Here is a 25,705-nt window from a genome sequence, read left to right on the forward strand (position 1 = left end):
GAGGCTTTGTATGGAGGTCATACAGGCACGTGGAGGCCACACACAATACTGAGCCTCGTCAGGAGCATGCAAAGGCTTCATTTAGAGGTCATACAGGCACGTGGAGGCCACACACAATACTGAGCCTCGTCAGGAGCATGCAAAGGCTTCATTTAGAGGTCATACAGGCACGTGGAGGCCACACACAATACTGAGCCTCGTCAGGAGCATGCAAAGGCTTCATTTAGAGGTCATACAGGCATGTGGAGGCCACACACAATACTGAGCCTCATCAGGAGCATGCCGAGGATTTGTATGGAGGTCATACAGGCATGTGGAGGCCACACACAATACTGAGCCTCATCAGGAGCATGCCAAGGCATTGTAGGGAGGTCATAAAGGCACAATACTGAGCCTCGTCAGTAGCATGCAAAGGATTCATTTAGAGGTCATACAGGCATGTGGAGGCCACACACAATACTGAGCCTCATCAGGAACATGCTGAGGCTTTGTATGGAGGTCATACAGGCACGTGGAGGCCACACAAAACACAGCCTCATCAGGAGCATGCCGAGGCGTTGTATGCAGGTCATACACAATACTGAGCTTTTCCACTATAATTTTGTGTGTGACTGCAAATCCAGGCCTCCATTGGTTAATAAGTTTGCTTCCCATTGATAATTTCATCTCTAGGATGTGTTATCAGAGCGTTCCCTTTATATTTTGAGCACTGTGTGTATATATACATAGATACAATCCAAAAACCACAATGAAAGCCTCTGACGACTCTGGGGGGTAAAATACAAGGTTTGTTTTTATTTCGATCACCTCCTAAATAAATACACACAGATTTCTCTACTTTCCAAGCGTGAGATCTGGAAGGCTACGGCACGTTCCCTTGTTTCCTATGAGCTCCGAAACACGGGCAACACTGTTTACAAGAAATCTGGACATTTGGCATTGGGTCATACAAAAAAAAAAAAAGACAATTTTTTTGTTTATATACCAGTGTGGCGCCCTTTTTTTTTTTTTTTTAAAGGTGTTCACCATATTGTTCTGCCGTTTCTTAGTGGGAGTTTGACTTCTAGGCCCCTCCCCCCCCAGATGTATGGACAGCCAAGCATACACACTGCTCCGCCCACTTTATTCATGGGTGGGGCCTCATTGGTCCAGACCACCGACCCTTCAGCAAGTTATCCCAAAAGGTGTTTTTACTCCACATTATGTATTTGTTTTGAGAGATAAAATTACTACAATCTTACCCCTTCCCCCCACATGAATACTGATAGTCGCCTAAATTTTTAATTAAAGGTGGTGGTGTTGGGGTTATTTTCAAACTCTTGAGAAACAGCAGCGCTGTTCACTAAACTGATACAACTAGTTGCCCCAGAATAAACTGCGATACTAAAAGCGGCCACTAGAGAAAGGCGGCACAGTTCTAGGGAAATTTAAAAAAAAAAAATCCAAATAATCCCTTTAAATGGTGTTTCGGCACAATTTTACAAGCTCCCTGATGGCAAAGACCTCCTGTTTTCATGATCCCTGACGCTCTACTCTATGGGACTGACAAAGATTTCTGAGCACAGCGCTCGGCTATCCACGACCCCATAGAGATTGGCTGTGTGCACACACATTCATCGATATTACAATGGGGTACGCTGGTCCCTCTTTTTACTCGAGTAACACTGAAGTAGAGGAATTTGGACATCTACCATGCAGATCACCACACTGGAGAATGGGGTAAAAATAACTTTTTTTTTGCCTGTAATCTCAAACAATTTCCACATTGCAAAATAAACGTAATGAAACAGCCAAATATAAAAAATTTAAAAAAAACAACGCGTGAAGCAATAGGCTCAACATGCCGGTTAGGAGGAGGGAACACACATTGGAGAGGTGTCAATTTTCTGTCACAGGGAGGAAGAAAAAAAAAAAACCCCTGTTTATTTTGATCAAAAACAGGTCCATTGGTCTTTAAAAAAAAAAAAAAAAACATGAAAAAACAAAAAGAAAATACACGCGCTCCCACGCCGAGAGCTTTAAAAACATATGAACGTTTAGCTGGTACCGCATGGCTTCAGGGTCGCGTTGACGTCACGTGACAACCCACGCTTCATTCGAGACTGTTGTCAGATGCGGGAATTTAAAAAAAAAATTTTTTTTTTGCAAGAAAATCGTCCTGGGATCTGATAACGAACCCAGATCTAGGACATTCAAACCTACTGGAGGATCAAAGAGCGATGGACGCGACTTCCCGGATACTATTGACTCAGCACGTTGTGTTGCCATGCAGAGCCAACTTTTCGTGTTGCAAACTAAACAGAACTAATTAAACATGGGATTTTTTTTTTAAAACTTTTTTTTTTTCACTTTAGTTTTGCTTCTCTGGATTCTTTGTCATCTTGTTGAGTAGTTTCTATGATGACCGGAGAGAAAGGGAAAAAAAAATTAAAAATAGGGTCATTATTTTGTTAATTTTTTTTTGTTTACAGAAAACAACGTGCCCAGTTTTGCTGACGACTCAGCAAAACCACCCACCAAAGCAGTGACCCAGATAGAAGCATGTTCTAGAGAAATGCAGCTTTTTCCAGCAAACATTATTTCTGTCCATAATGTTTCTCGAGATACCCCCATTTGAATCCATATGCTAATGAAGCAGTCGCTGCACCCAAACTGTTCCCTTGTTATCCGGAGCACATATATTCCCACCTAAAGTGTTACTCTTTACTTCCAGTTTTCCACATATTGGTCAGGGAGTCGAGTGGCCAAGACAGGAATAGCAGTGATTCAGGTGCTGAGGGCATGCGACAGCCTCATTAGCATACAGATTAAATTGGGAATTTCTTACAAATGGTATAAAGGAGAGAAATATTCATGAAGCTGGGTTCTGCGCATTCGCAGAACGCAGTCTGCGCGGTCTCGCCTCTGAAGCTGGAGCTACTGCGCATGCAAAGAACCCAGCTTCGCAGACGAGTGCGCGCAACTACAAGGAGCTGCGTGCGGAAGATGTCAGGGTAGGTGGAACGCAAGAGGCTACTGGGGCGTGGAGTAGCTCTGGCTACGTGATGCCCCAGTATCCTCTTTTGAAAATTTGCATATTACCACACTTAAAGTTTTTAAAAGATACAGGGGACCTCAGGATTGGCCCTAAAAAGGGCTATCCTCACGTACAACAGAGGCGTGGTGGTACGTTTCCCTTTAAAGGAAATCTACCATGAGAATCCATCCTGATAAACCAGGGACATTACTCATAGATCCAGGCACCCTGACTGTGGTATCCTATAATTTTTTTTATCCGGGCCCACCTTCTTTTGAACCCCCCCCCCCCACTACTAGCATAATTTTAAAAGTCAATTTTAGAAGGACGACAGATATAAGAAGATCACCACAGCCACTGTGCCTGGATCTATGGGTAAGTGTCCCTGGTTTCGCATGCCCGATTTTGATGGTGGATTTCGCCAGAACAGAACCTTTTCGACACCCCGATGGGTGACATGTCCATCTGGGAGGACTAACCTTCAGCTTCTGGTAGTGAGGCAAGGTACTGCAATGTGTCACCTTGGCCACGTCTTCATTGGTATAGAACAGGCAGCACAACTTGCAGTAGAAGCCGGTCTTGGGAACCACATAGTCCACCCCTTTAAGAATCAACACGACACAGAAATTAGTATTCAAAGAGCCAAACAGGAGCTACTCCATCTAAAAAGTGTCACTGTCCAGGTACTTACCCACAGGATTGTTGGGCTGATACGGGCCCAGGACGTATTCATCAGGAATCTCCATGCCGCTGCTGGTTTCGGCTGTGTTTTCGGTGTCCTGGGTGCTTTCGGGTTGTGATTCTGGGGGTGCGTCGCAGGTCTCCTTCTCTGCCGCTTCTTCAGGTTGGGCCTCGTTCTCTTGCTCCGTTTCCTCCACGCTGGTGCTCGCCATGACCGAGCTGTACTCCGCTTTACCTGCGTCACCTTCCGGATGCTGCAGGGCAGAGGCTTTCGACTCCTCCTCGTCGCCCACCTCGTCGAGGGTGACAAATTCGTCGATGTTCCCGGAATACTTGGGGTGCTCCTGAAAGATAGGACGTTATTAAGATGAGCAAGGACCCGCTAGTCACCCATGTGATGAGGATGGTCCTATGTAGCAGTGTGGACCTGTACCTTCTGTCTCTCCTCGGTGAAAGAATTATCGGTAGAGTTGGGTTCTTGGGCCTCGGTTTGATATTCTTCCGTTTCGCCGTCTTCCATCTGGTCTGCATCTAACACTTCGTCGTCGGCCACGGAGCTGCCGCTTTCCAGGAGCGCGGTGGCTTCCTCCTCCATTCCCTCCTCTTCCAGGAGCTCGGGCTCGCAGGAATCGCTCACTAGGTCCTTCTGATCGGCCTCCTCTGAGGTGTGAACGACATCGTCATCGGTAGTGGCCTGGACGCCCCCGTCGGCGCTCTCGCTTTCTTCGGTGGACTTTGGCTGCTTCTCCTTGACAGCGCTCTTGCGGTCTGGCGAGTGCGCTCTCTTTCTATTTTGGAGAAAACATATCAGTCTCAGACATCTATGATTGCTGCAGGTCTGACGGTCATGCTCGTCCAGTACAACTGCTACAGACCAGGTCTGACAGTCATGCACATCCAACCCTGCTGCGGCTACAGACCAGGTCTGACAGTCATGCTCATCCAACCCTGCTGCGGCTACAGACCAGGTCTGACAGTCATGCTCATCCAACCCTGCTGCGGCTACAGACCAGGTCTGACAGTCATGCTCATCCAACCCTGCTGCGGCTACAGACCAGGTCTGACAGTCATGCTCATCCAACCCTGCTGCGGCTACAGACCAGGTCTGACAGTCATGCTCATCCAACCCTGCTGCGGCTACAGACCAGGTCTGACAGTCATGCTCATCCAACCCTGCTGCGGCTACAGACCAGGTCTGACAGTCATGCTCATCCAACCCTGCTGCGGCTACAGACCAGGTCTGACAGTCATGCTCATCCAACCCTGCTGCGGCTACAGACCAGGTCTGACAGTCATGCTCATCCAACCCTGCTGCGGCTACAGACCAGGTCTGACAGTCATGCTCATCCAACCCTGCTGCGGCTACAGACCAGGTCTGACAGTCATGCTCATCCAACCCTGCTGCGGCTACAGACCAGGTCTGACAGTCATGCTCATCCAACCCTGCTGCGGCTACAGACCAGGTCTGACAGTCATGCTCATCCAACCCTGCTGCGGCTACAGACCAGGTCTGACAGTCATGCTCATCCGACCCTGCTGCGGCTACAGACCAGGTCTGACAGTCATGCTCATCCAACACTGCTGCGGCTACAGACCAGGTCTGACAGTCATGCTCATCCAACCCTGCTGCGGCTACAGACCAGGTCTGACAGTCATGCTCATCCAACCCTGCTGCGGCTACAGACCAGGTCTGACAGTCATGCTCATCCAACCCTGCTGCGGCTACAGACCAGGTCTGACAGTCATGCTCATCCAACACTGCTGCGGCTACAGGCCAGGTCTGACAGTCATGCTCATCCAACCCTGCTGCGGCTACAGACCAGGTCTGACAGTCATGCTCATCCAACCCTGCAGCGGCTACAGACCAGGTCTGACAGTCATGCTCATCCAACCCTGCTGCGGCTACAGACCAGGTCTGACAGTCATGCTCATCCAACCCTGCTGCGGCTACAGACCAGGGCTGATGGTCATGCTCGTACACTACTTGCATACAAATAAATGGGTGACTCCTCTGAAACGCAGGCCCATATGGGCATCACGTGTGTGTTCAGTGGAGGAAGAGCATGCATTGAGCCAGCGTTAAGAGCCTGGCAGCAAATAATGGATATGGTTTGCACAATGAAAAGTTCTACAATTTTCCAATATACTTTCTGTGCCAATTCCTCAAGGTTTCTAGATCTCTGCTTGCTGTCATTCTATAGGACGCTTCATTGTTTACTTCCTGTTGATGACCGGTCCCTAATCATGTGATGTCACAGGTGCACGGCATGTTATATCCCCGGTCATGTGATGTCACACAGGTGCACGGCTCGTTAGATCCCTGGTCATGTGATGTCACACAGGTGCACGGCTCGTTAGATCCCTGGTCACGTCATGTCACAAAGGTGCACGGCTCGTTAGATCCCTGGTCATGTGATGTCACACAGGTGCACGGCTCGTTAGATCCCTGGTCATGTAATGTCACACAAGTGCACGGCTCGTTAGACCCCTGGTCATGTGATGTCACACAGGTGTACGGCTCGTTATATCCCTGGTCATGTAATGTCACACAGGTGCACGGCTCGTTATGTCCCTGGTCAAATGACCTTTGGAACAGAGAGATAGAAAGATAAGACAGCTGTAGTAATCCATAATGTTGCCAGCTGAGGTCATGCCCTAATTTGCGCCCTAAGTAAATGGCACTTACATCCTATGTAAATCTAATAAGTGTGTGTACAAGGCAAATCAAATATACTTCTGAAATTCCCTTGAAATGTATTGCAACTCTCAGAGTCAGGAAATCTCACCTGGATACAAGAGGAAAACACTTACCGGTTCTTTTCTTTTTGTTCCTTTTGCTCGATGAGCTTGTTAGGAATCTAAATAAAATGAGTTAGAAAACACATCACATTAATAAATTCTGTCAAGGTTAAACCTTATAATAAAAAAAAAAAATTATATTTATTTTTCCTTTTTTTTACGGCTTTCACTGTGCGCTCCAAATGGCCCTCTTAATTATGTGGGTCGGTACCATCACAGAGATACCAAATTTACAGCGTTTATTAGGGTTTAATATATTTTCTACAAAGCAAAACCTGTCTTTATTTCTTCTTATTCTAGTGCTTGTGCTTATTCGGCGCCCAGACCTGTGTAAGGTGTCACTTGGGGACTGTGAAAACCATAGAGTACACCATTAATTCCAAATTTTACGTGGCAAAAAAAAAAAAAAAAAAAAGGCGATTTGGAAATTTGGGTGCCAATTTCCATTACAGGCGTTAACCTCCAGGTATAACTGCTTAGATTTGAGACCTGACATGTTTAGAATTTAATTTTTATATCAGTCCTACGAACTACGACTGTAAGTAAGCACCAGTCTTTTTCCCTCAGACACTGCGCTGCTCACCCTTAACACCAGCTTCTTGTATCTTTCGGACAGATCCACTTTCACCGTCTTCCCTTGGAACACCAGAGGGGTTGTCGCGCTTCGCTTCACCATCTCCTTAGCGTCTTCCAATCTCTCCATTTCGATAAAAGCCTAAAAGAAGATGACGGATCAACACAACTGCGCGTTACCATCCGAGCACATGGTGCGTCAGACCCCCAACAATGACCTCTGGTGACCTCACCTGATTCCTCACTCTCATCAGAATGTAGGTTTTCACTTTCCCAAAGTTCTCCGCCAGTTTGAGGAGCTGCGCGTCCGTGTAGCCGTAGCTGGGGAGTTTACTGATGTGCACCACTTTGCCGGGGTCTTGTTTTTTCGGTTCTGGTTTAGCTTCGGGCTTCGTTTCTTCTTTCTAAAAACAGAACAAGAGCACAAAGGTTTCATCATGAATTGAATGAAGTTTTGATTTTAGATTTCGAGGGTGGGTTATCAATAATTGCACCACTGCAGCCGTCTCATGGGGGGGAGGGGTCACTCAGCTCTGGTGATGGTCCAAGCAGGGGGGCTACTACAACACCAAATCACTAAATAAGGAGCCCCTTATCCAGATGGAGTGGTAGGTCAAACATACATTCACATTCTGGGGTTGTCCCAAGGATATAAGTTTTACCCTATCCACAGAATAGGTGATGACTGGCTGATCGGTGGGGGTCCAATTGCTGAACCCCCCAGAAGAACAGGACCCCCAGCTTTCTCAGAGAACATGGATCCTCACTAATTTTCGAGCGTGCAACCAGTAACTCCAGTCATCTGCATGGCAAAGACATAGTTCAGCTACCCCAAACTGCACTTACCCTATAGTTCGAATAGGGATCTGTGATAGGGATGCCCTATAATTATAATTTAAGCTTTTAGATACCGTATATACTCGTATATAATCAGTTTTTCAGCACAAAAAATGTGCTGAAAAACGTCCCCTCGGCTTATACACGAGTCATACAGTCATAAAAAATAATTAAAAATAATAAACTTATATACTCGCCCTCCGCTGGCCCCGACCTGCAGCGTTGCTCCCCCGATGCCCTCGCGGGTCCTCTTCTGGCTTCCGCGCCCCGTCTTCTCTAACTTCATGCTGGGCGCCGGCATTTTTTTTTTCTTCCAGGGCGCGCGCGCGTCATACTAGGTGCCATCCGGGGGAGAACAATGGCGGCGCCCAGCATTAAGTTAGAGAAGTAAGAAGACGGGCGCGGAAGCCAGAAGAGGAGCCGGGAAGCCAGAAGAGGAGCCGGGAAGCCAGAAGAGGAGCCGGGAAGCCAGAAGAGGAGCCGGGAAGCCAGAAGAGGAGCCGGGAAGCCAGAAGAGGAGCCGCGAAGCCAGAAGAGGAGCCGGGAAGCCAGAAGAGGAGCCGGGAAGCCAGAAGAGGAGCCGCGAAGCCAGAAGAGGAGCCGCGAAGCCAGAAGAGGAGCCGCGAAGCCAGAAGAGGAGCCGCGAAGCCAGAAGAGGAGCCGCGAAGCCAGAAGAGGAGCCGCGAAGCCAGAAGAGGAGCCGCGAAGCCAGAAGAGGAGCCGCGAAGCCAGAAGAGGAGCCGCGAAGCCAGAAGAGGAGCCGCGAAGCCAGAAGAGGAGCCGCGAAGCCAGAAGAGGAGCCGCGAAGCCAGAAGAGGAGCCGCGAAGCCAGAAGAGGAGCCGCGAAGCCAGAAGAGGAGCCGCGAAGCCAGAAGAGGAGCCGCGAAGCCAGAAGAGGAGCCGCGAAGCCAGAAGAGGAGCCGCGAAGCCAGAAGAGGAGCCGCGAAGCCAGAAGAGGAGCCGCGAAGCCAGAAGAGGAGCCGCGAAGCCAGAAGAGGAGCCGCGAAGCCAGAAGAGGAGCCGCGAAGCCAGAAGAGGAGCCGCGAAGCCAGAAGAGGAGCCGCGAAGCCAGAAGAGGAGCCGCGAAGCCAGAAGAGGAGCCGCGAAGCCAGAAGAGGAGCCGCGAAGCCAGAAGAGGAGCCGCGAAGCCAGAAGAGGAGCCGCGAAGCCAGAAGAGGAGCCGCGAAGCCAGAAGAGGAGCCGCGAAGCCAGAAGAGGAGCCGCGAAGCCAGAAGAGGAGCCGCGAAGCCAGAAGAGGAGCCGCGAAGCCAGAAGAGGAGCCGCGAAGCCAGAAGAGGAGCCGCGAAGCCAGAAGAGGAGCCGCGAAGCCAGAAGAGGAGCCGCGAAGCCAGAAGAGGAGCCGCGAAGCCAGAAGAGGAGCCGCGAAGCCAGAAGAGGAGCCGCGAAGCCAGAAGAGGAGCCGCGAAGCCAGAAGAGGAGCCGCGAAGCCAGAAGAGGAGCCGCGAAGCCAGAAGAGGAGCCGCGAAGCCAGAAGAGGAGCCGCGAAGCCAGAAGAGGAGCCGCGAAGCCAGAAGAGGAGCCGCGAAGCCAGAAGAGGAGCCGCGAAGCCAGAAGAGGAGCCGCGAAGCCAGAAGAGGAGCCGCGAAGCCAGAAGAGGAGCCGCGAAGCCAGAAGAGGAGCCGCGAAGCCAGAAGAGGAGCCGCGAAGCCAGAAGAGGAGCCGCGAAGCCAGAAGAGGAGCCGCGAAGCCAGAAGAGGAGCCGCGAAGCCAGAAGAGGAGCCGCGAAGCCAGAAGAGGAGCCGCGAAGCCAGAAGAGGAGCCGCGAAGCCAGAAGAGGAGCCGCGAAGCCAGAAGAGGAGCCGCGAAGCCAGAAGAGGAGCCGCGAAGCCAGAAGAGGAGCCGCGAAGCCAGAAGAGGAGCCGCGAAGCCAGAAGAGGAGCCGCGAAGCCAGAAGAGGAGCCGCGAAGCCAGAAGAGGAGCCGCGAAGCCAGAAGAGGAGCCGCGAAGCCAGAAGAGGAGCCGCGAAGCCAGAAGAGGAGCCGCGAAGCCAGAAGAGGAGCCGCGAAGCCAGAAGAGGAGCCGCGCGGACATCGTGGCCACCGGAGGGTGAGTATATAAGTTTATTATTTTCTTTAAATGGGGGGCAGTGCCGTATGCTACTGGGGGCAGTGCCGTATACATACTGAGGGCGGTCTGTTTCCAATGCATTTCCCACCCTCGGCTTATACTCGAGTCAATAGTTTTACCCAGATTTTGATGGTAAAATTAGGGGTCTTAGCTTATACTCGGGTCGGCTTATACTCGAGTATATACAATACTTTTAGTCAGCATTAAAGACATCATGTGGCGCAAGGCCTTTACCTTACAAAGGAATCGAGGTGGAATAGTTTGCATAAGAAGTGCAGCAACAAAATGTAACCTTACAAAGTACCTAAAGTATCTAGCAAACCAGCTGTGTCAATAGTAGGGGAAGTGATACTTAAGAAGGATTAAACATTCCTCATGAAATGTTTTACAACACTGAAGAGTTAAATTAACATCTTCTCAGTGAAGATTAGTTCGGTGCATACCTATGTCAACATCATGTGTGGTATCCGCCTAGTCTGAGGTGTACCGTACGGGCAAACACCATGTGAATGTAGCCTTACTTGGAGTCTGTGTTGATTGCTTATTGCTTGCGAGCTCCAAGAGCTATATAAGAATTAGACTCCCATCCAATATACTCGCTCCACTGATCGCCTTGATAACAGACCTAACAGCTGGGTCTAACAGCAATGAGTGCGCGCGTTCACACATTCAGTTTTTCAGATGCAGTTTTTGATGTCCAAACCAGGAGGGGAGTAAAAGAAAAAAAAAAACCCAGCTTCTCTCAATCACTATGATCCACACCCGATTTTGGCGTCAAAACTTGCATATAAAAAACTGAACGTATGAATGCACCCTCATAGAAACTGCATGTAGGTTTAGGACGTATTCTAGGCCGGCTACTTCATTGATTAATAGTGATCCCCGTTTTGTGATGAGAAATCCAAAACATCGGACGACCCCTATAATTGACACAGAGAGGAACGTAGCTGAAGGGCCGAAGGAAAGCTACCACCAGGGTGAAGGATTGTAAACCAAGCACACTGACATACTGGTTTGCACACCCTGTGGCAGGATCTGCTCTTCTTTTATCTTCTTATCCCCTTGTTTTTACAGAAAAAGGGGCTTCATAGGAGTTAATGGAACCTGGTGCCCCTCAGGTTCATTTGCATAATTTGAAACCCCTTTTCCCCTGTCCTTTAAACTTTGATTTCTTTCTTTTGCTCATTTGCATAATTTTAAAAGCCTATTTTTGTGAAAACAAGGGCATACGCTAAAAAGAAAAGCGAATCCTACCAGAGGGGCGCACACCAGTATGTCAGTGTGCTTGGTTTACAATTCTTCACCCTGGTGGTAGAGAAAATCTACCATCGATTTTGTGCTAATCTACTTATATTTCTTATCCATGGGCTCCTTCCTTCTAAAATCAACTTTTATAATTACTCCAATGTACCTGAAGGGAGCACCCCCCCCCCCCCCATCTCATTGTGTGAGATTACATCAGATAGGGGGGAAACAGTGCAACAGCCTGTGAAGCTACACCACAAAGGGTCTCTAGTAACACCCTTCTGGCTCACCAGCATAATTATAGAAGCCGATTTTAGAAGCAACACTGCCATGGATAACAGATATAAGAAGATTACATCTTCAGTCACGGTGCCTGGATCTTCGAGTAAGTGCCCCCCCCCCCCCATGTTGGATTTTGATGGTAGATGGTAAATATGTATGAACAAAAAATTGTGTTGTATCATCCCAACAAGGAGGGTACATAATCAGCTATGGGTCCGACTACAGAGTGACAAACCGTGCACCCAGTTACAGCCTGACTGGATATAGACTACAATAAGAACTTACCTTGATCCGTTTATACTTCTGAGACAAGTGCACGCGGACGGGCTTCCCCTGGATGAGCGCCTGGTTTGTGCTGTAATAATCCACTACAGACATCGCCTCGCTTGTACTGGACATCTCAATGAACGCCTTTAAGAAGAAGATGATACATTATTACTTACAGGAAATCATTAAGCTCGTCCAGGACGTGGGATCGGGTGTTTCCACCTACCTCGTTCATCTTGTTCAGGATCAGGTGGTTGGTGATCTGTCCGAAAGGTGCAGCGATATTCAGCAGCTGCTTCTTCAGATTCTTCCCGCGCTCAAAGTTTATGATGTGAACGACTCGGCCCGTTCCCTGCTGGAATTAAACGTGGACATTCAGAACACAATAATCCCGATCCGTGCATGGAATGTGATGTATATCCAATGGCGACACTTCCATATTCCAGGCCGTGCTCACAGCAGTCTCTCTACAGCCAATAGGAAGACTAATAACTGGTGGCACTGGCCAATTAAAGGGGGTTTCCAGCTCATTTATACAGTTGATCCATACCACCCCTCCCCCCCCCAGTCAATCAGCTGCTAGAAGCAACACAAAGAATGAAAAGGAACAGCGCCGGTCTCCGTGCAGTGGCCCAGCTGTGATACTGCAGCCCAGATACTGAGGTCCACTGAAATGTTTAATTCTACGGCTTTGAAAATTGAAGGTCAAGGATTTAGCGGAACAATCTGACTCTTGTCCCGTTCAGACCATTCAGACTTGATTTGATGCATTATGAAGCAAACATACCTTGAGAATGCTGTAGCTACACTGATGCAGGATCATATCTTGGTTAATCCCTGAGCTGAGTGGTTTCACTGATAACAGAGATATTACATTATGATAATGAAGCTCTGTCACTATGGCTCCTTCAGTGCTTCTCCTAGCAAGTGACTGCAGGAGAGGATGATGTAATCCCTGGGTTGTGCCTGAAGGCAGAATAATCAATTCCTGCACCATCCCCCAGCTGCTGTGTATGAGTCATCCAGCTCAGGTTGATTAGTCATGTCTTGACTAACCTCCATTTGTAATTCCAAGCTCCATGTCGAATGTGTTGATCTAGGCAGCCAGCCTGACCCAGCTTAAGTAGTCTCAAGGTATGTTTGGGAGGGATGAATACTAGTTAGTAGTATCGGTGCAACTGGGACTGGACAACCCCATTCTACCTACCGGTCTACTCTGAAAGTGTCTTGGTCCGGGTCCACGCTCTTCCATTCCTGAAATATGAAAAATTAATAGGTTATGTAACATATTGTGAATCAATAAGCGATAGCTCTCCGTGTATGGTGTATACCATAATCAGAAAGCCTAACAAACATTGATCATTGGGTAAATTTATACAGGACCCACCTGAGTGACCCCTTGGGCCACCGTGGCCTCCATGTCCAGGTCCTCCATGCCCCCCATGTCCTCCATGCCCAGGTCCTCCATGCCCCCCATGTCCTCCATGCCCAGGTCCTCCATGCCCCCCGTGTCCTCCATGCCCAGGTCCTCCATGCCCCCCGTGTCCTCCATGTCTCCCTTCAGGTCCACCTCCCATATGTAGTAAGGATTGTGGTGCTGGGGGAGGAGGTGGTCCCAGGAGTCCTGGAGCATGATTTGTAGACTGCTGCAGCATGAGATGATCACCCCTGCAAACAGAGAGAGAATGAGAAGAGAAGAAAGAAAGATCCACCATGACTAGTGGGTGTAGTGATAGGGCTATGATATGATAGTACAGGCGGTCCCCTACTTAAGAACACCTGACTTACAGATGACCCCTAGTTACAAACGGAACTCTGGATGTTGGGAATTTACTGTACTCTAGACTACAATGAACAGCGATAACAGTTATCACAGGCATCTGTAATGAAGCTTTATTACTAATTCTGGTTCTAATGACAATTCAACATTTTTATAATCCAATTGTCACAGACACCAAAAAAAGTTTGGCTGGGGGTTACAATTATAAAGTATACAGTTCCGACTTACATACAAATTTAAAATTTAAGAACAAACCTACAGACCCTACCTGGTATGTAACCTGGGGACTTCCTGTATATGACTAGTAGGTGTAATGATAGGGATAGGACTATATGTTATGATAGTATATGACTAGTAGGTGTAATGATAGGGATAGGACTATGATATGATAGTATATGACTAGTAGGTGTAATGATAGGGATAGGACTATATGATATGACAGTATATGACTAGTAGGTGTAATGATAGGGATAGGACTATGATATGACAGTATATGACTAGTAGGTGTAATGATAGGGATAGGACTATGATATGATAGTATATGACTAGTAGGTGTAATGATAGGGATAGGACTATGATATGATAGTATATGACTAGTAGGTGTAATGATAGGGATAGGACTATATGATATGATAGTATATGACTAGTGGCTGTAATGATAGGGATAGGACTATATGATATGAAAGTATATGACTAGTAGGTGTAATGATAGGGATAGGACTATATGATATGATAGTATATGACTAGTAGGTGTAATGATAGGGATAGGACTATATGATATGATAGTATATGACTAGTAGGTGTAATGATAGGGATAGGACTATGATATGACAGTATATGACTAGTAGGTGTAATGATAGGGATAGGACTATGATATGATAGTATATGACTAGTAGGTGTAATGATAGGGATAGGACTATGATATGATAGTATATGACTAGTAGGTGTAATGATAGGGATAGGACTATGATATGACAGTATATGACTAGTAGGTGTAATGATAGGGATAGGACTATATGATATGACAGTATATGACTAGTGGGTGTAATGATAGGGATAGGACTATGATATGATAGTATATGACTAGTAGGTGTAATGATAGGGATAGGACTATGATATGACAGTATATGACTAGTAGGTGTAATGATAGGGATAGGACTATATGATATGACAGTATATGACTAGTGGGTGTAATGATAGGGATAGGACTATATGATATGATAGTATATGACTAGTAGGTGTAATGATAGGGATAGGACTATGATATGACAGTATATGACTAGTAGGTGTAATGATAGGGATAGGACTATATGATATGATAGTATATGACTAGTAGATGTAATGATAGTGATAGGACTATGATATGACAGTATATGACTAGTAGATGTAATGATAGGGATAGGACTATATGATATGATAGTATATGACTAGTAGGTGTAATGATAGGGATAGGACTATGATATGATAGTATATGACTAGTGGGTGTAATGATAGGGATAGGACTATATGATATGACAGTATATGACTAGTAGGTGTAATGATAGGGATAGGACTATATGATATGACAGTATATGACTAGTAGTTGTAATGATAGGCATAGGACTATATGATATGATAGTATATACCCTGTCCAGAGCCTGACAAGTCCGTGTTAGCCAATACTTACATTCCATGTCCATTCCAATCGGGATATCTAGAATAAAAAAAAAAAAAAAAGTCCAGAATTACTCCACTATTCCCAGTAATTCCGGGGCTTTAGCTCACATTCTAAACTCAATCTTATGCTACGATGGACCAAATCACAGAATCCATCAGTTTGCCAAAGGTGAACTGCAAACTCCTTAGATGCCGTGGCTGATAGCAACCACAGCATCTACCAAGTTAAAATAACAGCTTGTACCAAGTTTGCAGGTTATCCACCATCCACGTGGTTGGCTAGGATCCTCACTGATCACGAAAATTGGGGTCCCGTTCTAACAACTGGTTTGTGCACGCTTGATTTAATACTAGCGGAGTGACGGAAATTGCTCAGCACAGCGCTGGGGTATCTCCAGCATTCTCATAGAAAGGAAGGTATGTGGGGAGGTACCACAGAGCTGTACTTCATTTGCGACAATCCCATAGCATTGTAAGGAGCAGCAGGACACCCGCTTGATCATCAATTAGTGAGAATGGGTCGCCATTAATGACCCCCAGGGGACTGCAGAGCACCCTGGTAAGTTTTGGCAGCAGTACTTATACACAATACTTTACACGTATCAAATAGGTGACTTACACTTCCAGCAGCAGCATCCGCTGTCTTTTATGGTTGGGGCCATTGGTGTGATCATACCAGCCCTACAAGAGAGAAAGAATTAGCACCACAGGACAAGTAACAGGACATGAGGGACAGTCTCCAGATACACAGGTCCTCAACACCCCAAAGAGGACAATTTTCGTGTTCCAAGTATAAGATTTCTCTCCTAACCCGTTGAAGGGGCGAGTGTCAAGTGTGGGTGCTCGCCCGCTGGGACCCTCACCAATCACACGTGGACCATTTGAAAAGAGCGGCATTCACACTTGCCTTTATGGGGCGATGCAAACAGCCTCAGCAACTTCTTTAAAAGGGATTGTACCAAGTTTCATAGCGAGCTGATCATTGACTGTTGGGACCCCAAAAATCATAAGAACAGACCATATAGAGCACTCCAATACTATTGAAAGGAGCAGCAGGACAGATCCTTGACCTGCTGCTCAACCCATTAGCGAGATTAGGACCAGCTTTTTCCAAGTAAATCGGGGGTCTGCTCTCATGATGAGCGGGAGTCTCAGCAGTCAATATCCCCCCCCCCACCAGCTTGTTAAAGGGAACCTACCACCATGGATCTACCTATAAAGGTAGGTACCTATCTAAAGGTAGATCGGGTGGTAGGTGGATCTATAGGGCTAATCCTCACGTCCCTGCAATTCTTTAACAACTTTTATTCCCCTTATATGTAAATTTTCTAAAGAGGCTACTAGGGTGTGCAGTAGCTGGAGCAGAGGCTACACGGCGCAGCTACTCCACGCCCCAGTAGCCTCTTCGATCCTCCTACCAGAAATCTGCCGTCTGCGCATGTGCAGAACAGCAGGGCCGTGGCTGGGCAGCTCCGGAGCAGTTACCGTACAGCCGCGGGCCTGCTGGTCTGCACATGCGCAAACGACAGGTTTCGAAGGCAAGGGTGCGCAGCTACGAGGAGATGTGCACGAAAGATATCTGGTAGGAGTATCGAAGAGGCTACTGGGGCGGGGAGTAGCCGCGCCGTGTAGCCTCAGCTCCGGCTACTCCACGCCCCAGTAACCTCTTTAGAAAATTTACATATAAGTGGAATAAAAGTTATTAAAAAAATTGCGGGGACGTGAGGATTATCCCTTAAAAGTGCTATCCTCACATCCTATAGATCCACCTACCGCCCAATCTACCTTTATAGGTATATCATTGGTGGTAGGTTCCCTTTAACCACTGCTAAAATGTTTAAAAAAAGAATGGTACAACCCCTTCTGCAGGTGTAGGGCCGCTCGGAGAGGGGTGTTCTCCAGCACCATGATCCGGGCTGGAATAGCTGGAGGTCACTGGACCCGCTTTGACCAGTCAGTGGCCACGGGAGGAACGCGGATATGACCACCCCATGGCTGTTTTTGGCCGTGCTCCTTGTCACTTCTGGTCCAGTGGGTGGTGCTGAAGAAGCGTGGACAGCATGAAGTTTTCGTGATTGGTTTGAGTCCCAGCAGTCAGAGTCCCACTGACTGGACACTTATCGCCTTTCTTGTGGGCAGGGGTTAAGTCGAATTTGTAATACAACTCCACTAAAGGGTTTTCCTAGGAAGACAACTTATAGGGTTACATGCATCCTGCAACCCCCACCGACCACAAGAAGTCTTCTCAGTTCCCATTTCAATGAAGTCCATTGTTACTCAGTTCATCACTGTGGGATTGCCAAGTGGAAGCTTTGTATAGCGTTCGACTAGAGTCATTACAAGCAACCATTGATCAAAGGCTTTCCGGTGGTCGGTGGTTGGGTTCCCGGAATAAGGATAAGTTGTCCTCCTGTGAAATCCATCTACAAGCATTTGTCAAAACATTACATTTTTGGGCCCTTTCCTGCTCTTGAAACCATAGGAGAGTCATAAAACCTGCCAGAAGCAAATCATGATCGAACTCCTAGCAAGATTTTGGTGGCAATTGTAGACTCAAGATTATAGCTTGAAACCATAAGTCAAAACCATTCCGAAGAAAAGCCGGAAAATTACAGGGGCGGCTTCCAATTTCAAAGTTTAGAAACCGAGGTAAGTCATGGGATAACGTTAAGTATCGGTTTTCATGGGACAGAAGAAAGGAATCGGGAATGACAACAACGTTGGGCAGCATAGAAGACCCAAGGGCGAGAGCTTATAAAGGATCGTCAAACCAAGCCCCAAGTATGACCGACCACCAGACAGAAGGGGAGGATGTGGCATCTTATATTGGCCAAAATTTCCATAATGAAAGTTGTCCCAGTTGGCTAGCCCTCCCATCGATGGTCACTATCTTTCCCCAGACACATTACATTAGTATCGAAACTCGGAAAGTTGTGGAACCGAGGAACCACCATGACCGGTGACCATGTGACTACCTGGGTTCCAGGCTTTGGCTTAGATGTGGAGACCCTCCCCAGGGGATGTAGAATAGGGAATGGATTTACGTTATTCCAAGAGAGACTGGGACTAAATGACTGGTACGGAAGTTGCCAATGCAGCCAAGACTGGAGGTAATGCCATTTGAAGGAGAAGAGTGGAAGGGGCAAAAATGGATTTCGGCAGATGAAACTATTGCGTTTCCCAGATCAAGTATGAACATTGCTTACTTCAAGGAAAACACAGTTTCTAAGAGAAGTGGAAAACTGAGTGATAAAGCGTTAAGGCCTATCATGACTTCCACGCAAGTGTAAAGGAAGAGGTGTTATGGCCAAATAAGCTACTCAAGTAGGAACTCACCTTCTTTGTGTTTATTGGTAGGTCACAGAGGGAACATAGATGGGGAAACTCTTTTGGAATTAGTCCATGGAAATCATCAACGTTTCTAATGGATGGAATTCCCCTGGCCTTTTCGAAACCTGAACGTTCTTGTGGCTGGTTGTAGCGCATGGGCTCGTAGTCCGAACCGAGCTTACGGATCGAAGTGTCGGGCATGTAACGGTCTTCTCTAAACCTTTCCCGATCTCTTAAGCGGTCGTCAAAGTCCAGTCTCTCCCGGTAAGCGGGCTCTCGAGAGCGGCTCCCGTGGTCATAGTCGACCACGTGGTCCAGAACAGGTGCTCGGTCAAAGCTCTCTCTTCGGTAGGGTCTTATGTCATCGTCCCACTCACTGCTAGACACTCTCAAGGGCTCTTGAGGAAGCCTCTCTCTGTAACTCAACATGGACATCTCTTCCGACCTCCTCCTCTTAATTTGTTGAATAAGTTGTGGTAAACTCTCGGGAGTGATTTTCTCCTCGGGGAAGCGACTTAATTCATCCAAGTCCCTAGAGGACAGACCAAAGCTGGCTAAGATCTTAGTGGCCTGATTGGAGTCTCCCCGATGTTGAGAATGCATTGGGGGTGGGGGAGGAGGAGGAGGAGGGGGACCTCGGTTACCAAGACTAAATATAGATGGCAAGTTTTTAGAGGAGGGACCAGAGAACATGCCACGAGAGCCTTGTGGACCAAACTTAGAGCCGGATCCGACGTTCATAAAGTCTCTGCCTAAAGACGATTGAGAATAGGACTTGGACATGGCTGGACTATCGCTTTAGCTCACGGCAAGAAGGAAAGTGAAAAAGTGAGCGGTCCCGTGAACAAAACCGAAGTATCTTCGTTGAAAGTAGAAAGTTGGCAGACAATTCTGTAGAAAAACAAGTAATTTTAGTCAAACACAAACAGTAATCTGGACACAATATGAAGAAAAATAGGACTACAAAAAGTTAACATTTCATATATACAAGGTCCCTTGACCAACAATCAAGTGTAAGGATCCAGCAACAGCAGAAGTGCTGCCAAGTAGACAGAAAGGAAAGATGGAAGGCAGAGACAGGTCTACAGGAAGGTGCAACACGGGTCTGATGTGGAGCTGGATCGGTCTGACAGAACTTTTTGATTCGGATATTTTCAATAAGATACTATTTGGGGTGCCTGGAGATAAAGGACATCCACCAGGACGAAACACACAAGTATAACTTTAATGGAACCAGAAATGATTAAGGCAGTGAAACGAGACAAAGCGTTAGGAACAATGTAATTCGCAAGTTGAACTGGACCAAGGTTTTTTTTTTTTACCAAACTTGGATGTTCTTAAGCTCCATTATATTATATGAGGTAAAGCTTGGACGCAGTGGGTGGTCTAACAATGCTTGAGGGGGGAAGCCAAAAAGTAAAGTACCCTGCTATGTTTTATACCATTAAGGCCTCCTATAAATTCTTATAGTAGCCATATGAACATTTAGATGAAAATGGTGGATTGGTGGAATCCGGGGGACGGTAAACCTCCCAAAATAGACAGGGGACATGTTGCCGATATTATGAAGACTGTATGAAGGATTGATAGGAATGATTGCTCTATACGATACATCTAACAGGCCAAAAGCAAAGCAGGTAACTTTATTTTCAGACTTCCCCTCGTAACCAAGTAGTGGAGCATGAAGCTCCTATAGACCTATATATACAAGTCAGACCATACATAATATGACCATCCAATACTCCGCAGATCAAGTCTCACAAAGATCCCAGGTTGTAGGTTTTTTATTTCTCCTCTAATCAAATTCAGGTAGAACGAAGAAGAAGACCACCACTGGCCAGCGTGACACCAGTTATGGTGACTTTGCTAAAATATTAATTTGCCACTATATAATCGCACAGTTCTAGATAATATAGGCATTCTCCACATTTTTCAGCACGTCATTCTGTCTTGCCGAAAAAAAAAGGCACTTCATTAGGAGGCATCTCCCAGGGTGCCTTGACACTAGACAGAAGAACCAAAATATTCCACCTGAAATCCCTCTCACAGAGAGGACAGAGTGGGAGGAGATAAATAATATGGGTAAAGAGGAGAACCATGACCCCAGAATGAGCTTGTTACATAGCATCAAGCACGTAAGGAAACAAGGAGAAAGGGAGAGAGAATCATGGGAACTTAGAAGCCCGACATATCATCCTAAAAGCAAACGTGAAGAACCTGAAGCAAATATTACAGACCATGTCTACCAGAGATTCATATGTGACCAGGGCTGGATGTGATACAGTCCATGGTAACTCAGTGAGATTTAGGGAACCTCGGCCATGTTCTTCTTGAGGGACACTTTATGTACTGAAGATATGGATTACCGAGGTTTATGGCCGAGACCCAAGTTTGTACAAGATTGTCAAATATCAGAGATATCAGTAAATTACATTCATTTCCTGTGTGTTTAGAGCAGGAACAGAAAGTGAAGACAATCTAATACCTTGACCTCCATCCCTTACTAATGGATTCTTGAAGGACCTTCTGATTCATTTAAAGGAGTGGATGTGGGACCGCTGACTAACACACAAAGGGATAATAATCTGGATACACCGGTCGGGCTGTCTAACAGTGATGATCACATGGTGTACAAAACACCTCAGCTCTTATTCAGAATAGATGTTCGATTAGACGCCAAATATCAAAGGTGCCTAAGCCTACTGAGGAGCTTCATCCCAGGGTACGGTCCTACTGGTGCTCTCCTTATCTAGAGAGAGTCTGTAATTTACTATTCTATTGCCCAAACCAAATCAGAAAAAGTTGGAGAATCCGCTATGGATGAGATAAGAAAGTTGGAGGCTGTGACATCATTAGTAGTAGTGATGTAATGATGGGTCAGTGTTATCTATATAGAGGTCATTGTACAGGGAGGAGGAGGAGATAAGCTGTGACATCATCTATTGTCAGTAGTGATGTAATGATGGGTCAGTATTATCTATATAGAGGTCATTGTACAGGGAGGGGGAGGAGATAAGCTGTGACATCATCTATTGTCAGTAGTGATGTAATGATGGGTCAGTGTTTTCTATATAGAGGTCATTGTACAGGAGGGGGAGGAGATAAGCTGTGACATCATCTATTGTCAGTAGTGATGTAATGATGGGTCACTGTTATCTATATAGAGGTCATTGTACAGGAGGGGGAGGAGATAAGCTGTGACATCATCTATTGTCAGTAGTGATGTAATGATGGGTCAGTGTTATCTATATAGAGATCATTGTACAGGGAGGAGGAGATAAGCTGTGACATCATCTATTGTCAGTAGTGATGTAATGATGGGTCAGTGTTATCTATATAGAGGTCATTGTACAGGGAGGGGGAGGGGATAAGCTGTGACATCATCCATTGTCAGTAGTGATGTAATGATGGGGCAGTGTTATCTATATAGAGGTCATTGTACAGGGAGGGGGAGGGCATAAGCTGTGACATCATTTATTGTCAGTAGTGATGTAATGATGGGTCAATGTTATCTATATAGAGGTCATTGTACAGGGAGGGGGGGAGATAAGCTGTGACATCATCTATTGTCAGTAGTGATGTAATGATGGGTCAGTGTTATCTATATAGAGGTCATTGTACAGGGAGGAGGAGGAGATAAGCTGTGACATCATCTATTGTCAGTAGTGATGTAATGATGGGTCAATGTTATCTATATAGAGGTCATTGTACAGGGAGGGGGAGGAGATAAGCTGTGACATCATCTATTGTCAGTAGTGATGTAATGTTCATGTTCTCTTCTATTGTCATCCTGCCTGATATAAAAGAGGTGAAAAGAGGAAAGTATTTATGGAAAGTTATGACAGGATCACAAACTGCGATATTTCACATCTCGATTCGGTGAATAAAAAGCATTAACTTGTTCAAGTCAATGTTTAATAGTCCAAAATGTTTAGATGCCGATACTGGACCCCATCACGTCCCAAGGCGTTCAGAGATGAGATGAACGGCTGGATGTTGCTCCTATGCTGGACACGAGACAGAACATGATGCAGCCAGGTGAGGTCATTGCATCCAAAATATACATATTTAAAGAGACTCTGAGGAGATCATTGTGGAGTCTAAACCCTGCTAAGAAATTTGCGCCCCCAACCAGTAACACGGTGGGATGTGAGGGGCAAGATAAGAAGATCTGTCAGGGATTACAGCCAGATGTACACAGCACATAGAGAACCTGCCCGCAGTATTGGAGAGCCTGAACCTGTTCGGTTTTGGGACCCAAATCAGGGAAACGTAATCCCTTCTAATGTTTCAGGGTCTAATAAATTGTTCGGATGTAACTGGTTGTTGGGGAAAGGGGATGGGGGGGGTGTAATAGATGGCTTGTGACTAAGCCACATCTCATTATTCATTGCCATTGAATTCAATGAACAAAACATATATTCTATTATTCACTATTCTGCTGCTGGTGCAGTCACTGTGCACATACATGACATTACTTATCCTGTACTGATCCTGAGTTACATCCTGTATTATACTCCAGAGCTGCACTCACTATTCTGCTGCTGGTGCAGTCACTGTGTACATACATGACATTACTTATCCTGTACTGATCCTGAGTTACATCCTGTATTATACCCCAGAGCTGCACTCACTATTCTGCTGCTGGTGCAGTCACTGTGTACATACATGACATTAATTATCCTGTACTGATCCTGAGTTACATCCTGTATTATACCCCAGAGCTGCACTCACTATTCTGCTGCTGGTGCAGTCACTATGTACATACATGACATTACTTATCCTGTACTGATCCTGAGTTACATCCTGTATTATACCCCAGAGCTGCACTCACTATTCTGCTGCTGGTGCAGTCACTGTGTACATACATGACATTACTTATCCTGTACTGATCCTGAGTTACATCCTGTATTATACCCCAGAGCTGCACTCACTATTCTGCTGCTGGTGCAGTCACTATGTACATACATGACATTACTTATCCTGTACTGATCCTGAGTTACATCCTGTATTATACCCCAGAGCTGCACTCACTATTCTGCTAGAGGAGTCACTGTGTACATACATGACATTACTTAACCTGTACTGATCCTGAGTTACATCCTATATTACACTCCAGAGCTGCACTCACTATTCTGCTGCTGGTGCAGTCACTGTGTACATACATGACATTACTTATCTTGTACTGATCCTGAGTTACATCCTGTATTATACTCCAGAGCTGTACTCACTATTCTGCTGCTGGTGCAGTCACTGTGTACATACATGACATTACTTATCCTGTACTGATCCTGAGTTACATCCTGTATTATACCCCAGAGCTGCACTCACTATTCTGCTGCTGGTGCAGTCACTGTGTACATACATGACATTACTTATCCTGTACTGATCCTGAGTTACATCCAGTATTATACTCCAGAGCTGCACTCACTATTCTGCTGCTGGTGCAGTCACTGTGTACATACATGACATTACTTATCCTGTACTGATCCTGAGTTACATCCTGTATTATACCCCAGAGCTGCACTCACTATTCTGCTGCTGGTGCAGTCACTGTGTACATACATGACATTACTTATCCTGTACTGATCCTGAGTTACATCCTGTATTATACACCAGAGCTGCACTCACTATTCTGCTGCTGGTGCAGTCACTGTGTACATACATGACATTACTTATCCTGTACTGATCCTGAGTTACATGCTGTATTATGCTGCAGAGCTGCACTCACTATTCTGCTGCTGGTGCAGTCACTGTGTACATACATGACATTACTTATCCTGTACTGATCCTGAGTTACATCCTGTATTATACCCCAGAGCTGCACTCACTATTCTGCTGCTGGTGCAGTCACTGTGTACATACATGACATTACTTATCCTGTACTGATCCTGAGTTACATCCTGTATTATACACCAGAGCTGCACTCACTATTCTGCTGCTGGTGCAGTCACTGTGTACATACATGACATTACTTATCCTGTACTGATCCTGAGTTACATGCTGTATTATGCTGCAGAGCTGCACTCACTATTGTGTTGATATAATGACACGCCGCAGGCCTACGCTCCATTACAAAGAGACGGATCAATAATTCCACAATGTCGCCTGATTTCCCCTCAGAAGCAGCCCCTCTCCCTCCCGTCCCCTTCTCTATCGCTTCCTCTTACCGTTATCCCGCTCCGCGCTCACACAACGGTCACGGCTGCGCCACCACACGCCGCAGCTGCAATAACGAGACCAGGAAACCGCCTAGTGACGCCACTTCCGCTTCCGGGTGAAGGGTTGCGTCGTGCGTAAAGTGGGAGGAGCTACACAGACCATAGATTACACGGCGCGCAGGCTAGACAGAACGTCTGGGTTATTCCAGTTACCGCCAGTTGCTCGAATTCAAAAGATGCTTTAAATTGATCAAATCTAACAATAAAATACATTTTTATTATAATGTGGATATAAGAAGGAAATTCACCAGGTTACAGCGCCAATTTTTTGAAGTTGTATATGGCTGGTTTTCTAGTTCAAGTGAATTGTGTATAGATGCAATACCGGATACAGCCTGTGGGGAAGAGTGGCGCTGTTTCTACAACAAAACAAATCTTAAATTACTTTAATGGGGTTGTCCTGCGTTAAAATGTAACCCCGATACATATATTAGGGGATAAGATGCCCAATTGCAGGGCTCCTTCCAACGATAACAAGACTGGATCCTTTTTATGTAATGTAGGAACCAAAATCCCAAGGACTGGGTCCTGCAGCGTTAGATTGTGAAGATTTTCTATTTTTACGGCTATCTAGTTTCTAATATTAGCAGAAAATTTTTTGAATATCCCTTTAAAAGGGGTCTGTAGGGTCACTATTAGGAACTGCTGGCTCTGGATTACTGCGCCGCTCCGATTTTTGGCAATGAGGGGTTCGCCAGACGTGCCGTGGGTCACAAGGACAATTATGGCCAATCAGTAGCCTCCTAGAACCATGGGACATCAATTGTCACATAAATGGAGGTGACGTCCTATGGTCCAAGGAGGCGGCTCATTGGCTGAAGCAGATGCCATCATGAGCATTCTGGAAAAAAGCCTCTAAGGAGGTTCAAGGCTCTTCCGTAATATCTATTCATTTTTAGAAACTATAATGTGATACACTTTAAAATGTGC

At 46.3% G+C, this 25,705-nt stretch overlaps 1 protein-coding gene across 3 annotated transcripts; it reads right to left on the bottom strand.

Annotated features, from left to right (window-relative positions):
• Positions 1–775: 775 nt before the first annotated feature.
• MATR3 (matrin 3) lies at positions 776–24,860 on the bottom strand. Of its 3 annotated transcripts, none has more exons than XM_072145373.1 (15): positions 24,725–24,847; positions 18,561–19,445; positions 15,844–15,905; positions 15,235–15,261; positions 13,176–13,456; positions 12,996–13,042; positions 12,015–12,140; positions 11,807–11,932; positions 7,303–7,473; positions 7,080–7,211; positions 6,509–6,555; positions 4,131–4,485; positions 3,708–4,041; positions 3,496–3,617; positions 776–2,395 (listed from the first exon to the last, which is right to left on the bottom strand). In XM_072145373.1, exons 2-15 carry the CDS (start codon positions 19,335–19,337, stop codon positions 2,351–2,353), a joined length of 2,652 nt encoding a protein of 883 aa, XP_072001474.1. In that variant the 5' UTR covers positions 19,338–19,445; positions 24,725–24,847; the 3' UTR covers positions 776–2,350. The 3 variants fall into 3 exon arrangements, with proteins under 3 accessions (XP_072001474.1, XP_072001473.1, XP_072001475.1); XM_072145372.1 differs by having other exon boundaries at positions 12,015–12,143; XM_072145374.1 differs by lacking the exon at positions 18,561–19,445 and having other exon boundaries at positions 12,015–12,143; positions 24,725–24,860.
• Between the last annotated feature and the right edge of the window lie 845 nt (positions 24,861–25,705).

Source organism: Engystomops pustulosus, chromosome 4 (assembly GCF_040894005.1).
Source record: "Engystomops pustulosus chromosome 4, aEngPut4.maternal, whole genome shotgun sequence".
Classification (NCBI taxonomy): domain Eukaryota; kingdom Metazoa; phylum Chordata; class Amphibia; order Anura; family Leptodactylidae; genus Engystomops; species Engystomops pustulosus.

What these genes read in the sequence shown, in the direction of transcription:
- MATR3 (XM_072145372.1), bottom strand. Translation starts at nt 19,337, where the DNA reads ATGTCCAAGTCCTATTCTCAATCGTCTTTAGGCAGAGACTTTATGAAC. An exon ending in TCCTGAACAAGATGAACGAG is followed by an intron (nt 11,933 to 12,014) that starts GTAGGTGGAAAC and finishes TTCTTCTTAAAG; the next exon opens with GCGTTCATTGAGATGTCCAG. An exon ending in CTCACTACCAGAAGCTGAAG is followed by an intron (nt 2,396 to 3,495) that starts GTTAGTCCTCCC and finishes CGGTCATCATAG; the next exon opens with AAACTACTCAACAAGATGAC.